This window comes from Thamnophis sirtalis, unplaced genomic scaffold (assembly GCF_051295495.1).
Source record: "Thamnophis sirtalis isolate CommonGarterSnake01/CBP01778 unplaced genomic scaffold, rThaSir2_p1.2 scaffold_1, whole genome shotgun sequence".
In the NCBI taxonomy this organism is placed as follows: domain Eukaryota; kingdom Metazoa; phylum Chordata; class Lepidosauria; order Squamata; family Natricidae; genus Thamnophis; species Thamnophis sirtalis.
In genome coordinates this window covers 72,224,898-72,241,355 of record NW_028261381.1, presented here as the reverse complement: position 1 = coordinate 72,241,355, position 16,458 = coordinate 72,224,898, and the positions used below count along the sequence as shown (strand labels likewise).

Here is a 16,458-nt window from a genome sequence, read left to right as displayed (position 1 = left end):
ATACCATTATAGCAAATGCAGAAGCTACAAAATCGCCATCTTGAAAACAATTACACAAAGGAGCTTTTATAGCATTGAAGCTAGGATTTTCTCTAGAAAAAACAGATAAAGTTCTCAGGTCCGGTCTCTGCTTGTATTAATTTGAGATAAAATAGTTTCAAAAATTGTCCTAAGGGGGGGGGGATTCCTTGCCTTGTGCTGCAAAAAAACAGCTGAGATTTTCTGGCCGGAGGTATGACTCAGCTTTGGCCATCTCTCCCCTTCTGTTTGCAGCAAAAAAAAAAACTGCAAACTTCAAAGAAAGCTCTTACCAGCTGGGTCACTCACTGTTATCTTCTTGCCTGAAGAAACAGATATCTACTGATGTTAAGTAGATAACGAACCAGAAATCTGGGGGCAGCTCACTTGAGCTGCCGGCGATGGCAAGGTCCCTCCCCGGAAGCCCGACTGGTCCTCATTGAGATCATTTTAAAAAACAAAAGCGTGATCTGTCTAGGACATTTGTAGACATTGCATTTCCAACTGCCTGCTGGACCCTGGACTCCAGAATAATCCCTGGGTGGGGTTGGACTCTCCCCAGAGAATGACCTTTCAGGTAAGCCATCGGCCATTCTCCTGGGCGCTGCTTGGAGAATCCAAGCATGGGACATACCCAAGCTATGTTATCTCAGGGCAGGATGAAGACATGTCCAGGGATTGCGGGCAGGCAACTACCCACTGTAAAACTCTCCTCCCGAAGGAGGCTTCAGCTGCAATGAATGTATCTATTTTATAATTCCGTATGAACGGCATCAGAGACGACCACATTGCTGCTCTACATATGTCCTCGATGGACACTTGAGTCACCCAAGCTGCTGGAGTTGCAGCACTTCTGGTAGAGTGCGCCATTATATGTGCTGGAAGTCCTGGCACAGTGCTCGTAGGCCATCTTGATGCAAACTCGCAACCAACGCCCAATAGTGGAGGAGGATGCCTTTCTGCCCATGGATCCCGGTTGAAATGAAATGAAGAGCGATTCAGATCGTTTGAACCTCGCCGTTCTCTTGATGTATCTACAACAGTACATCAGACATCCAGAATGTGCCAAGCACACTCTCTAGAGTATTGAGGATTGGGACAAAAAATGGGGAGGATCACCTCCTGTGCCCTATGAAACAAGGAGTACTTCCACCTCTTCCATCAATATCTTCCTAATGACTTGCGGAATGAGGGGAATAGGCGGGAAGCCGTACAACAGGCCCGGTGGCCATTTGGTTCGTAGGGCGTCGGTTCATTCTGCTTGAGGAGTGTGGTCTCAGAAGTAGAACCTCAGGAGCTGGGCATTGGTTGGACTGGCAAACAGATCGAGTTGTGGCATGCCGAACCTCTGTCATCTGGTGGAACAGGTCCGGAAGCAGACACCACTCTGAATTGTCTATAGTCTGACAGCACTACCAATCCACCCTCACATGTCCACTCCCGAGATATGGTCCGCTCTGAGAGAGCGCAGATGTAACTCCACCCACCTCCCCAATGTCTCTGCCTCTACCATGAGGACTCTGGAATGCATGCCGCCCTGGTGATTTATGTGGGCCTTCATTGCTATGTTGTCTTTGAGCAACAGAGCATGTTGACCCACAATGTCCTTGCAGAAGTGTCTCAGGAAGAGTCTGGCGGCCTGTAGTTCTAGCCAGTTTATGTTGTGGGCCACTTCCTCCTATGACCACCTGCCCTGTATCACCTGAATTGAAAGTACGCCCCCCAGACGTATAGGCGCTGAACTACATTAACAAATAGTTCTGGCAGAGGGACAAGGTCTTGAGCTGGTGCATTCAACAAGCCCTCCCTGGAGTCCTGGGATGTAGAGGGTGCTGGTGCTCCCTGTGGAGTGGGGCCTAACTGGGTAGAGGCTTTCATCTTGTGCAGTATGGACTTAAACAGAGAGGGCTTGAACAGCCCTGCAAAGGCGGGCTTATCAGGAGGAAGATCTTCATCTTCTGATAGGTCCATGTCCCCCATGGTTTCCTCATCCAAGGATTCCTCTATTGCAATGGAGATGCCTGGTGAGTGAGGAGCTGGGAATTGATCCCTGCTATGATGAGCCTGCAGCGGCCTAGATCAAGATCTTTTGCCAGCCAGGGAATCCTTTTGACGGATCCCCTCAGCTATGCCCTGAGTGATTGCCTGCGCAATCACCTCTTTCATTTCAGCTGACAAGGTCGAGCCCTGTTCCTTCCTGGGCCTAGGCCTGGAGGGGCCCAGGCATCTGGAAGTTACCAATGGTCCCGGTTCCACCTCCCCACAGATGGCACAATCAAAAGGTCCCCGTTCCCCTTCAGATGACCAGGGGAACTGGGATAGCCCAGGGAGGCGTCATGAGAAAATTCCTGTAATCCTTCCTCCATTAGAAAGGGGAGGGATCTCTCTGGGGTGATATGAGAGGGGTTTGAACCGGTTCACTGCTCATTTGGGGTTGAGACGCAGGGGATCTGGAATTCCTTTGGGCCCATTCAAAGGTTTTCTCCAAGGCCTTAAGTCTCCTAGCCTCCTCCCTGGTAGAGCTTTTGGAGACCCTTGAACCCTGTGGCTCTTGCCCCTTGGTGCCTTGCCTGCCCTGAGCCCTCCTAGGAGGGGGATCTGGCCTACTCCACTTGGAAGAGGGCCCTGCCTGCTCCTCATCCTCCCTCAAACCTCCATCCGCCATCTTCCTCTTTACTCAGCTAGCCTTGGTGAAAAAACTGCTGTCTGTGAAGGCTGCTTCATCAAAGGTCTGGTCAGTGGCAGGAGGAAGACTTGCACATAGTAGCTGGAGGCACCTGCGCGAGGCCAGCCAGCTCTGCTGCACACATGGATCTTCCCCTGAGGAAGGGAGTATGGCCGCAGATGGCCAAACATTCCCTGGCCACCTTTGGGTCTTCCTGGAGGAGACAGACCTTGCCGGAGCCCCGGACAAGGTCCCACGCTCCCTGGCTGCGATCCGCTGCTTGGGATTCAAAAATGCAGCCTCTTCTTTGATCCATGGCCAAAGCAATGCTAAAGGAACTCACTGCAGAAAAACAGCTTTCTCCTCAGCTCTCTCTGCAAAGCATCTGAAAAAACACTCTCCAAAATCGCCACCGTGCTTGATTCCATCTTCTGCTTCAGCAGCAGCACAATAGAGAGAGAGAACTGATCGGAGTGATAACTGGTTGTGCAAGTCCTTCGCGCTTCATCTGACAGGTGGGGAGAAGGAAGCCTCCTACCTCTGGTGCTCATCGCAGCCACCAGGCAAGATGTCTTACTGAAGGCTGAGGCTCAGCTGTCAGACCTCCCAAGCAAAAGTAAAAGGAACAGAATTTTTCCCTAAATACTAATCTGACTAAGTAGGAAATCTAGACAAAAACAATAAACGTAAGATAAACTGTTTGGAGAGTCTCAGTATATCTGCCAAAGAACTGAGGAGCTTCGCAAAATGTGTCCTTAAGGGCTGAGTTTTTTAAACTGACCTCAATGAGGAACAGGGGGCGTGTCTACAAAAATCAACTCAGTTCTTGGGCAGATATACTGAATTTAACTTAAGGAGGCAAAAAATGCTGTATTCAGTGTATAAGACGCACCCAGATTTTCAGCCTCTTTTTTTTGAGGAAAAAAGGTGTGTCTTATACTCCGAAAAATACAGTACATTTCAAAATCTGATCCATAGGGTTGAGAAAGCAGATATTTATGAGGTATGGGAGAGGGCTCCTAGTGTTTGAGCTGAATGTCATTTTTGAAATTTTGTATTTCAATCTCAATGGAATATAGTTTGCTGGAGTTGTTCATTTTTGCATCTCCAGAGATTTGGATGCCAGTATCTACATTTCCTCATTCAATGATTCTGTCAGGAGACTTTATATCTTCAGTCAATAGCTCTTGAATTCAGCTCACTCCAATATCATTTATACTGATAGAAATGAAATAAATTCAAGAAGCTAACCCAAAGGAACATACTGTACAGAGATTTCCACTCTGTGTCTGCATGTGAGTAACAGAATGATACGAAATAACTTGATTTCAGCTAGTCTACAGAACTGATAATAAACTGAAATTTTTAAAAATGATTTAAAATTTTATTAAAAATTAATTTTCCAAACTATGAATAAATAAATTAACAGAATAATGCATAATAAAGTGATAATAATTAGTTTAACAGTTTACAATATTCAGCCAACATTGCCTGCTCACAGAATCACAGGCCCCCTTAAAAAAAAAAACTTCAGGCCTATTTATAACTTTAAACCAGCAAGTGGGTAACTAATGGTTGAGAGGTCCTTGGTGCTCTCTGAGCTTGTTTTCTTGCAGATGTTTCATTACCCTTAACTAGGAAACATCATCAATGTTTGCTGTTAGTTTATATTCTTGTGACTTGTCTGCCTGTGTGCGTGGAGATTCTTTGGTTGGGCTGTTTCCTGATGGCTCTGACAGTTTCTTGATTGAGGCATTGTTTACTTGATTGCTGGTCTGAAGTTGACCTATGCTGATCTGAATGCTGATTACTGGTGGAGAGGTTTTGGACTCTTTCTCTTTTGGACTGGTTAATTGTTTCTTTTGCATCATCTATAAATGTTGTTAATGTCTATGTGTCTATTAATGGCTGATTAGTCAAAAGTGCCCAGCTTCTAGAAATTCTCTGGACTGAGTCTGGTCCAGGATTATCACATTTCCCCAATTGAAACTATGGTTAACTATTTGTTGAGATAATAGCACCAGCACTGACAGTGCAAAAAAATAAGTATTTTACAATGCTTTTGTGCACTCATACCAATACAATTGTAACTTGTTCTTAGAACTGCAATGAAAACTGCAATGAAAATTGCAAGAATGTAAGTTAAGATCTAGTGAAAAGCAAAGTTGAAACATCAGATTTTATACTCAAAGAATTCTTATGACTAGGCAGCCACAGCACTAATCTCTTGCTGAATTCATCCTAACAAAGAGGAGTCTTACCTTACCCCTCTTTTGATGTATCTGGCTTTTCAGTCTCCACTTCAATTCTTTTTCCTCACAAATGATGAAGCACCATTGGACATCGCCCTGGACTCTTATCTAACCTCTTCTCCTCTCCATATCTTTTCCCAATTCTGGAAGGAGCCATAACTACCTTGAATTTTGCCTCTTTTTGTAATCAACAATGCTGTTTTCCTCACAAAAGCTCTGGCCTCATCTGTTACTCCTATTGAAATAAGATGTTTCCATCATCCAAATTAGAGGTGAAGAATCTGCAGCTCTTCATTAATGAACTGTCTTAATGAACTCTGACTAGAAAGAAAAGGCTCAGAACAACTAAAACCATATACATCCCAGGAAGGATTTGAGGAAATTTGAAGAAAAGAAATAGCAAATGGTTGAGTCACTGATTATCATGTTTCTAAAGAAAAAAGGTAAAAACAGATTGGACTTACCTGCCAAAATGATTTTCGAAATATATATAAATCCATCTCAAATGCAGCTGTAAATATTATGATTGGTGTAAATAAATGAAGAAAAAGTATCGGATCTATATTTGCGACAATTTTCACAAAAGGCAACTGATAATAAAAATTAGTAAAAGATATTGTAAGAATACTATATAATGTAAGATTACTTTTATATACTAGCTTCAAATATTGAATGAATGAATAATTTGCATATCAATTCATTAATAGTAACTTTATGTTATAAATATTATAACATATAACAGGATAAAGTTTGATAATGAAAAATGTGCCTTGGCTGAGTATGGAGCTTGGATCAGGAAACTACACTATTTTCAATTTTAAAAAGAAGTATTTTTTAAACCCAGTCCTAAAGCTAAATTATAGCATATTTTTAATGTCATCAACAACATGATAGGATCCTGGCACTTCCCAATAATTCTTCCTATTTGGAAACATACTTTTACTACTGTTGAGAACTCAAATTATGGTCAAAGTATTTCAGATGGTCACCTATATGCCAAGCAGACTGCAGATATTCTGAATAAAATTTCACTCTTGTTAGACATAGAATTTACATCTTCACAATAAATAATAGCATAGAAAATAGAAGATGAAATATTTATTAGAATAATATTTCATTAAAAAATAAAACTAAAGCCATTTAAGATGGTTTCCCTCTCCCTCCTTCAGGAGTGGGACTATGCCATTTGAATAGGTATGTTCTTTTCTCACAGAAATCGTTTTCTTGCAAACCATTCTTTTAACAGTACCTTGGACAGCATCCATTTGACTTTTGTCCATCCCAACAAGAATTTAGTATGTCTGATCACTGCTCAAATTGGCAAATTAAAAATGATATGCCCATCCTGTAATTTTTGGGCTCACAAGATCCAGAGTAGGTTTTAATTTATTCTGTGGTGATTCCTGGACATTTCTATTTAGACTGCAAAGGAGGACTGGGAGGGAGAGACCATTAGTGGAGAAGTGAAACTGTTATAAGGCTAAAGTCTGCTTGCATTGACTCCTCTAGTCTAGATGATTTAATAAACCTTGTTCCGTTTTGTTCACCATACAACAAGCCTTATTACTGCTAAAGCCAAAACATATACATCTTACATATAAGTAATTTCTTATTTATATTTGATTATTTTCCTGACTCATATATTTAGAAATAATAATACCTCACTATTATTCAACAAATCATACCACATAAGTAGCTGCATTATACATTAATTCAGAGTTGATAACTAGTACATAGGAAACTGGATAAATAGGAAGGGTTTCAACAGTACTGACCTTTAAGTTGGGGGAGATACCCTTATTTATCAGTCACTAAAGCACTTAGGCACATGACAAAAAGGTTAACCATCACTGTTCTAGAATGGATTCGCAGGAAGTTTCCAATATCTTCTGGGAGTAGGAACCCAATGGATTTGTTAGAAAAGGAGACCAAATTTCCTTTATCCTTTTGACATCCTAGCCTAATATAGATTAATCTATGATGTCTATTTATAAACTGTATTAAGATATATTCCCTGGTTCTCTATATATTATTGTTTTAATACTGTACCTCTTGTGAAAAATGGGCTAATATTCCAAGAATAAGTCCAACCAGGAATATAATTACAAGAATAGGGATTTTTGTTTCCTTCAAAATAGTTCGTAATAAAGCTGAAAGAAAACATTACCGTTAAATATGCAATTTTGTGCTGAATCTTAAGGCAGTATCTATGTTTTAAATGAGAATAGCATTTTTGAATCAGCAATAATTCATATGCAACATTCAAATAAATTTTAAGCTTTCTTGACCTAATTGAAGTAATAAACATGTAATTAGTGCAGTTAAACAATATCGAAGAAGCATTAATAAAATCTAAGCTATAATGAAATAAAATAAATAAGAACAAAAGCAACAGTTTGGGGAAAAAATTGCTTTGTACCCAATGAATCAGAAAGTCTTGTAGAATAAAGATGCTATCACCAAGATAATCTCTCAGGTGTTTACCCATTTCACCTCACATGGCAATGGCAACTAATCTGATGATGATCTGAATAGCATATAAAAAATCAGTTACTTGGTTCCTGAATCAGGAAACATTTTAAATAGATCTCTGAAATAGATCCAAAAAGAAACAGGGTGTAGTACAGTTGATTACTACAAGTATAACACCACAAATGAACTTGATCTTCAGAAATATTACTGCAGAATCAAAGTATAAGTTACATCTCTTATTTTTTTGTTTATAAAACCTCTATTGTTTTTTTTAAAAATCTAATTAGTTTTTCTTAAAGAATCATGATGCAGGGTAGAAGATGAAGAAAAAATATTTTGCATGTTGTAAACAAATTGTATTTCTACTTAGAAAGCTAAACTACTGTTCTTATTTTATATTTGTGAATAAATAACTATATTTTATATACTAAAACATAACTAATAAGCCTAGAAATAAAACAATCAAGAAATCCGAAGTCTGTTCATGTCAAATAAAGAAAAAGTTTAATATGAATATATGTATTAAAATTATCAGAAGTTTCTCAATACAGCAATAGCAGACATGCAAAAATTTAAATTGACTTTTTTGAAAAATAAGTATGAAAAGAATATTTTTTTCTATTTTGCCAAATTGTTCTCTATGATCATATTATAATACATATACAAGTAGTCTTTGACTTATGACCTCAATGGAGTTTGCCCATTATAGCCGCATGTTGTGACAGCCATTGTGAACCATGTCACTTAACAACCTCCCCGATCCTGCTTTCCCTAATGCAATCATTAAATGAAAGTGCAGGTCATTAATTGGAGCACAGTGTGCCTCAGGAGTGGAGGAGGTCTTTGGATGCTTAGCACAGGCCCATGCATGCCTGCCCTGGGCTTTCCAAGATTTCTCCTACCTAAGGCACCCAGTGCTTCTCTCTTTGTTCCTCAGGGTCACTCCAGGCCTCCCTGTCCCTCAGGGTCACTCCAGGTCAACCACTCAGCCATGCAAAGGAGCCTATAGCTGATCAGAATAGAATAGAATAGAATTCTTTATTGGCCAAGTGTGATTGGACACACAAGGAATTTGTCTTTGGTACATATGCTCTCAGTGTACATAAAAAGACAAGATACATTAGTAAAGAATCATAAGGTAGCACACTTAATGACAGTCATAGGGTACAAATAATCAATCAGGAAATAATCAATATCAATCGTAAGCATACAAGCAACAAAGTTACAGTCCTGCAGTCATAAGTGGGAGGAGATGGGTGATAGGAACAATGAGAAGACAATAGTAATAGTAATGCAGCCTTAGTGAATGGTTTGACAGTGGTAAGGGAATTATTTATTTAGCAGAGTGATGGCGTTCAGGAAAAATCTGTTCTTGTGTCTAGTTGTCTTGGTGTGAAGATCCATAGCGTTGTTTTGAGGGTAGGAGTTGAAACAATTTATGTCCAGGATGTGAGGGGGTCTGTAAATATTTTCATGGCCCTCTTTTTCACTCATGCAGTGTACAGGTCCTCAATGGAAGGAGATTGGCAGTAATTGTTTTTTCTGCAGTTCTGATTATCCTCTGAAATCTGTGTCTGTCTTGTTGAGTTACACAACCAAACCAGACAGTTATAGAGGTGCAGATGACAGACTCAATAATTCCTCTGTAGAACTGTATCAGCAGCTCTTTGGGCAGTTTGGGCTTCCTGAGTTGGCGCAGAAAGAACATTCTTTGTTGTGCTTTTTTGATGACATTTTTGATGTTAGGTGTCAATTTTAGGTCTTGACATATGATAGAACTTAGAAATGTGATGGTCTCTACTGTTGATACTGTGTTGTCTAGTATTGTAAGGAGTGGTAGTATGGTAGGGTTTCTCTTAAAGTCTACCACCATTTCTACAGTTTTGAGTGTGCTCAGTTCCAAATTGTTCTAGTCGCACCACGAGGCTAGTTCAACCTCCCGTCTGTATGCGGTTTCATCATTGTCTTGAATGAGACCAATCACTGTTGTATCGTCTGCAAACTTCAGTAATTTAACAGATGGATCATTTGAGATGCTGACATTGGTGTATAGAGAGAAGTGAAAAGAGCACACAGCTCTGGGTGGCTCCTGTGCTAATTGTACAAGTATCTGATGTAATTTTTGCCTAGCTTCACCTGCTGCTTCCTGTCTGTTAGGAAGATTGTGATCCACTTACAAGTGTGTTCAGGTACCACTAGCTGATTTAGTTTAGTTAGGAGAATGTCCGGTATGATGGTAATGAATGCTGAACTAAAGTCTACAAAGAGGACCCTTGCGTAGATCTTTGGAGATTCAAGATGGTGTAGGATGTAGTGCAGAGCCATATTAACAGCATCATCAGTCAATCTATTTGCTTGGTATAAAAATTGCAGGGGGTCTAAAGGGGGATCGTGATGGTTTTCAAGTGGGACATCACTAGCCTTTCAAACGTTTTCCTAACTACAGATGTTAGAGCAACTTGTCTGTAGTCATTCAGTTCCTTGATGGAGGGCTTCTTCAGCACTGGGATAATAGTGGAGCATTTGAAGCAAGAAGGAACATGGCACATCTCTAGTGATTTGTTGAAAATTCAGGTGAAGATGGGGGCCTATCTTCTCTGGGCCTGGTGCTTTTCCTGGCTTCTGTCTGTGAAATAGATCTTGCACTTCCTTTTCTGTGATCACCAGGGTTTGTGAACCCAATGGGATGGTTTTTAATAGCAGAAGTTTTAAATTTAAAACTGGGTCATACGTACATTTGGCAGCGGAGTGGTGTTCTATCATAATTTCAAATAGTCGCTAAGCAACCTATTGTAAATTGAGGACTATAGGAACCTGTTGAGTCTTTCTCTTTAAAGGAGCCATTAAAAATCCATTGCTGGCATATTTGGTGTGCCATTTAGAACAAAGTCATGGTATAATTACTGTACATCGAACAGGCTTTCCACATTTGGAAGCACCTTGCCTATTATAAGACTGGTTCACATACTTCATTACATCATAAATTATAATTCATTCAGCATGCTAAAAGATAACACAGGTCTGCGACTAAAAAGCTGTTTGATTATTTTCATCTAATTTCCATGTATTTTGGTGTGCTGAAAACAAATAAAATATTGAAAAAACTCCTAGACATCATGATTTGCCACAACATGGAAAATTGTCTTCAAATTTATCAATTTTTTTTAATTTTTGGTATTTTTTTATATTATGGGTTTTTAACCAAGTTTAAAGTTCAAATTACTATTACTTAATTCACATAAGTGCATTTAAGATATAAAATGCCAAAAAACCTTTAAAAAATGAGTTATGTTAAAAAAAAATATAGCACTGTAAATCTGATGGTCAGCAATATACACATAAGCTAAGCAAGTTTTAAGTCTGTGCTTCTAATGGTAGAAGGGGTTAATCTTTCCCAAAGAATCCAGTGGGAGGGAGACACAGGGCAGATAGCAGCATCTCCGGGCAGTGCATGGGGCATGGACAGCACTATGAAGTCTCGTGTACAGACACAGAGCTGCTCTCTCCTGCATGCCACACTTGTGCATGAATCATCATCAGGTTCTTGGTTCTAGGCTGTTCACACTTTTTCATCGTAATTCATGTTAGCTCATCATTCGTCAAGACAAATAAATAATAATAATTCTTCAACCGTTATGTTATGGCTCCACAAAAGTGTATCAATTCGCCAGACAGTTTCTGTTTCATCTGTGGTGAATATACAGTGTTGAAGCAACAGCAGAATATTACAGACTTTGTAAAAAAAGTATACTTTGCATACATTGGACTAAAAATTGGAGATCAAGATAAAGTTTGGGTGAGAAGGAGGAGCCAACGTGGCAATGTTACATCATGCGGACTCTACAGTCCGAGTCCGCTGATGACACTTTTACCCCTGGATGATCCAGCAGGACCTAAACCGTCCCGAAGAGATGGTGACTGGGAAGACAAGACCTTGCTGGTCTCAGGGACACCGCAAAGTCCCTGATCGACCCAAGGGAAGCGCTTCCAACCGGCGGCAAACAGGCAGCCCCCAGGCTGACATTTGGAGACAGCTCCGGAAAGAAAGAGAAGTGAAAGTGTTCCATCTGGTGAGTTTTTCTTTTTTTTTTAGAAGATTGCCCTAAGAAACTGTTTTCTTAAGCTAAATTAGTCCCTTAACTAAGAACAAAGTGGCGAATTTAATCCCTATTGGACTGCCTTAGAAATTTTTTCGCTCTTGCCGCCCTGATGGTTGATGTGCGCCTTTGTGGCGATGTGGTCTGTTAGGATCAGCACGTCATGGCCCTCAATCCAACTGCGGAAATGGCACATGGCTAGTCTGGTGGCCTGGAGCTCCAGCCAATTGATGTTGTGAGCAAGCTCCGTCTGTGACCACCGGCCCTGGACCACCTGAGTCAGGAGGTGAGTGCTCCAACCGAAGAGGCTGGCGTCTGTCATTATGACCAGGCGCTCCGGCTCCTTGAAGCAGCAGCCCTTCAGAAGTGTGTCCGTCTGCCACCACCTGAGGGATCGTAGGACCTTTGGAGGTAGATGCACCCTCCTCCTGGAGTTGCTGGCTTTGCGCCTCTGGAGCGGCAGCAGAAACCATTGGAGCTCTGGTGTATGCAGTCGTGCCCACGGAATCACTGAAATGCACAACACGAGTTTCCCCAACAACTGAGAGGGGGAAACTAACGACGCTGACCCCGCCGATCGGATGGACCTCACCAGGGATCTGATGCTGTCTATTCTCTCCTGCTTGAGGAAGACTTTGCAGTCCCTGGAATCGATCACCGTGCCGAGGTGTTGAATTCTACAGGTCGGGGTCAGATGGCTCTTGGCGAGGTTGACCGAGAACCAGTGTAGTTGGAGGACTCGGATGGTGGTGTCCAGGTCTCTCTGGGCCTGCCCCCTGGATGATGAGTGTATTAGGATGTCGTCCAGGTAGCATTCCAGTCTTACCGGGATGGATTGCAGATGCGCAGCGATGGCGGCTAGCAGCTTGGTGAAGGTCCGAGGTGCCGATGAGAGCCCGAAGGGGAGGGCCCTGTACTGGAAGTGCTGGTTGGCAAACTGGAATCTCAGGAACTTGCTATGCGCTGGGTGGATCGGAACATACAGTATGCTTCCTTCAGATCTATTGAGGTCAAGAGGTCGTCCTGTCTGACGCAGCCCAGGATGGTCTGAAGGGACTGCATCTTGAAGAGTTTGTATGCCAGATGCTTGTTGAGTTTCTTGAGGTCCGGTATTGCCCTTACCCCCCCCCCGGAGGATTTGGGGACCAGAAACGGTATGGAGTAGAAACCCCTGCCCTCCTGGCCCTCGGGAATCTTCTCTATAGCCGCTATCTCTTTCCTCATGAGCTGGAACTTGTGGGCCGACTTGTGGGCCGACCTGGGGGTGGGGCAACGGTCAAAGGTCCTTGGAGGGAAGGAAAGGAATTCCAGGGTCAATCCGTGACAGACTGTGTTCAGAATCCAGGTGTCCATCGTGGTCCCTCCCACTGGTTGGCGTAAAGCTGGAGACGACCGCCAATGGGAGGGTCTTGGTGACGGTCACTTTGACTTCTGGAAGTGATGTTTGGAATACCCCCCACAGAATGGTTTGCGGAAGCCAACCCTGAGCCAAGGTGGCGCAGTGGTTAAATGCAGCACTGCAGGCTACTGCTAGATCAGCAGGTCAGCGGTTCAAATCTCACCGGCTCAGGGTTGACTCAGCCTTCCATCCTTCCGAGGTGGGTAAAATGAGGACCCAGATTGTTGGGGGCAATATGCTGACTCTCTGTAAACCGCTTAGAGAGGCCTGAAAGGCCTATGAAGCGGTATATAAGTCTACTGCTATTGCTATTGCCCTGCTGTCTGTTCCTATCCCTGTAGGAAGATTTGTCCTGGGAATGGTCCTGGGACTGAGGGTAGGACCGATTGTCCCCCCCCCCCCCCGAGGAGGTGGAAGGCTCAGGGCTCTGAAAGGAATTACGGCAAAAGGGCTGCCCCTTACAGTCTGGCTTCTTGGTGACTAGGGGCAGAATCCAAGGGATCCAAGGCCTCCCCAAACAATTTTCCCCCTTTAAATGGAGCGGAAGCTAGCTTCCACTTGGCTTTCACGTCCGCCTGCCAGTGGCGAAGCCATAGCAGGCGGCGTGAAATTATGTTGGAAGCAAGAGCTCTAAAGGAGATGGATTGATTGATTACTTTATTTGTATGCCGCCCTTTTCCCTGAGGGGACTCAGGGCGGCTCACAATTCAAGGGGAGGGAAGGACAAACAAGTTACAACATGAAGACAATACATCGTTAAAAAGCGCAACAGTCATACTATTCCAGTGGGGTTGAAGTCTTTAGCCCCAGGCCTGTCAGGACAGCCAGGTTTTAAGGGCTACGCGGAAGGTCTGGAGGGTGGTGAGGGTACGAATCTCCATGGGGAGTTCGTTCCAAAGGGTCGGAGCAGCCACCAAGAAGGCTCTTCTCCGGATAGTTGCCAGTCGACATTGACCGGCTGATGGGATTCGGAGGAGGCCTAATCTATGGGATCTTACTGGCCTAGTGGAGGTAATTGGCAGTAGGCGGTCTCTCAAGTACCCAGATCCAATACCATGAAGGGCTTTGTAGGTGACAACTAGCACCTTGAAGCGCACCCGGAGATCAACAGGCAGCCAGTGCAGCTCGCAGAGGATAGGTGTTACGTGGGTGAAACGAGGTGCACCCACGATCGCTCGCGCGGCTGCATTCTGAGCTTGGTGACTGCAAGGGAGGTGTTAGCAGAATATTATACGGCCGCGATTATCTTATTAACATCCTGTCTAGCCCTGGTGTCCCCCGCAGGGAGGCCGGCTAATAGCTTATGTAGCCGGAACAGGGCCGCTCTACCGAAATACGAGGAAGATGCAGAAGCCTTCATGGCCCATGCCGTGGCCTGGTGGCTCTTATGGGAGACTGACTCTGCCCTCTTGTCTTCTGCCTTTAAGCCCTCCAGTAAATCAGCTGGAAGGGCAGAATTGGACGTGAGGTCATCTACCTGGGGAAGCTTAAGCAGCTCCCCCAGAGGGCCCTCCATAGAATAGAGCTTCTTATCTGTGCCACTAGGGTTGGCTGTGGAACCGGCTGGGTCCATTGACGTTGAATGATGTCCAGGAACACCTAAGGAGCTGGGACCAGATCCAGAGGAGGGGAAGCCTCCTTAAACAATCCCTCACCCGAGTCCTGGGGCCCAATGGTTTCCTTGGTACCCTGAGCTGAAGGGACTTTCTCTGCTGAGCCAGCAGACCCATCTGGGGTGCCGCCGCCCTAGCCTTGGTTAGGATAGCCTTAAACATGGAGGGGTTGAAGAGACCCGAAGAGACAGGCGCCTCGGGTGCAGAATTCTCGTCCTCTGAGAAGTCCAGAGCATCTTGCTCCGTCTCCTCCCCATCGGATACCTCACTGATCCCAGTAGGGGCCGGGGAAGCCTCCCTAGCTAGGGGCTCCTGAGGTAGAATGGCACCATTCTTGTTGGAACTGCCAAAAGCTATGGGAGTAGAGGCAATAGCAGTGGCAAAGGGTAATTTAGAGGCCAACTGCTGGATTCCATCTGAAATACCCTGAGAGATTGCACATGCCACCACACCCTGCATGGATTTGGACAATTGGGATTCCTGGGCCTGAGGCAGGGCTAGCTCAGCTTCAGAAGGAGCCAAGGATTCTTCCCCAGCAAGGGAGTCACCGTCATCAAGGGAATCCTCAACCAGATAGTGGCAGGGGGACCCCATGGAAGCCCTAGAAGGATTGGGAGAAAATCCAAAATCCTCCTCAGCATGCAAAGAGGGTGAGACCTCTGGCTGGAGGGTGGGAAGGGAAAGCCCTGCCTCAACATCCCTGGGACTTGGGCCTGCCTGTTGTTGCTGCTGAGCAGCTTGGGCTTTTTGAAATTGCTTTTCAAGTGCCTTCTGGCGTCTTTCAGCAAGTTTCTCATCTGCCATAGAGGCCTTGCTGACTCTGGGGCGCTTTCCCTTAGTTGGACACCCCACCCCATCACCTTTGGCAGCAGGGTTGGGCCTGCTGCGTTTAGAAGTGGTGGGCCCAGCTTGTTGTTCCACCTGCTTCTCCATCTTCTGTTTGAGGAGATGAGTGATAGCTGCAGAAGTGGTCAGATGAAGCAATCTCTTGGTGAGAGGAGAGGTTGAGCCTTGCAGGAGTCAGGCCAGTGGATAATCGAGGCTTCTAGGCAGGTGGAGCGAGGACAAATGGCACTGGCTGAGGAGAGGCCAGGAGCCTGCAGATCTGCGCCATTAAGCAAAGGCGAATGGCCAGATAGTAGCCAGAAAAAAACCCTGCAGCTGCTTGGAATAATCCAGGGAAGAGGGGAGCCTGCCTAGCAATCCAAAGCTAGGCCCCTGCGTTAAGCGCTTTCCGCGGCGATCCGCAAGTGAGGACAGGCAGTGCGGCAATGGTCAGAGCCTCAAAGAAAAAGCGCACCAAAATTGAGTTCAAAATGGCGGCCACAATGCGTGTGCGTGCCTGGAACAACACCAGGGGAAGCTGAAGAGACTAATGCTCCGCGCTGGGGACCCTACGTCTCTATCCGTCCCCTGGGCTCGTTAGCAACTGCCAAAGAGCCTCCCCACGGCAACCAGGAGTCTTTACAATAGAGAAAGGCAGCTCACTCCAGGAAGCCTGCCTCGCGCCAAACAGCTGATTTTAAAGTGAACCGAAAAGCCGAACTAGAACAGAGGAGAAATTAAAGGGAAACAAAAGTCTAAACTAACTAACAATACTAAAATAAAATCTAGGAGTTACACTACACTGACTAGAGGACCAGCTTGCTGCACAAGGACTGGATCTCCCCAAAATGCGTCCTGTAGGGCGACTGAGTTTTTAAAAACTGAGCCCCTCAGGGGAGCAAGAGGCGGAGCTACAAAAAATGTTAAACTCAGTCCTTGGGCAGCAAGCTGAAGTTACCGTAACCCATGCTTGAACACTCCAAACAGCGCCTAGGAGAAGTCTTAAACCCTGGAAAGGTCCTGAAAAGAGAATTGACACAACAGCTGGCGAGAGAGAAAAGTCAATTTTGTTACTGGAAAGACACTGGTTAATAATACTAGTTGATTAAAAAAAGTT

The 16,458-nt window shown here is 44.2% G+C and overlaps 1 protein-coding gene across 1 annotated transcript in view; it reads right to left on the bottom strand.

Annotated features, from left to right (window-relative positions):
* Positions 1 to 15,449, bottom strand: part of LOC106539607 (solute carrier family 9 member C1-like) — a 101,066-nt gene extending 85,617 nt beyond the window's left edge. The window contains exons 1-3 of the mRNA XM_087704012.1: positions 14,630 to 15,449; positions 6,985 to 7,085; positions 5,400 to 5,525 (exon numbers count right to left, since the gene is read on the bottom strand). Coding sequence (XP_087560138.1) covers positions 5,400 to 5,525; positions 6,985 to 7,085; positions 14,630 to 15,449 — 1,047 coding nt within the window. The remainder of the gene's footprint in view (positions 1 to 5,399; positions 5,526 to 6,984; positions 7,086 to 14,629) is intronic.
* Between the last annotated feature and the right edge of the window lie 1,009 nt (positions 15,450 to 16,458).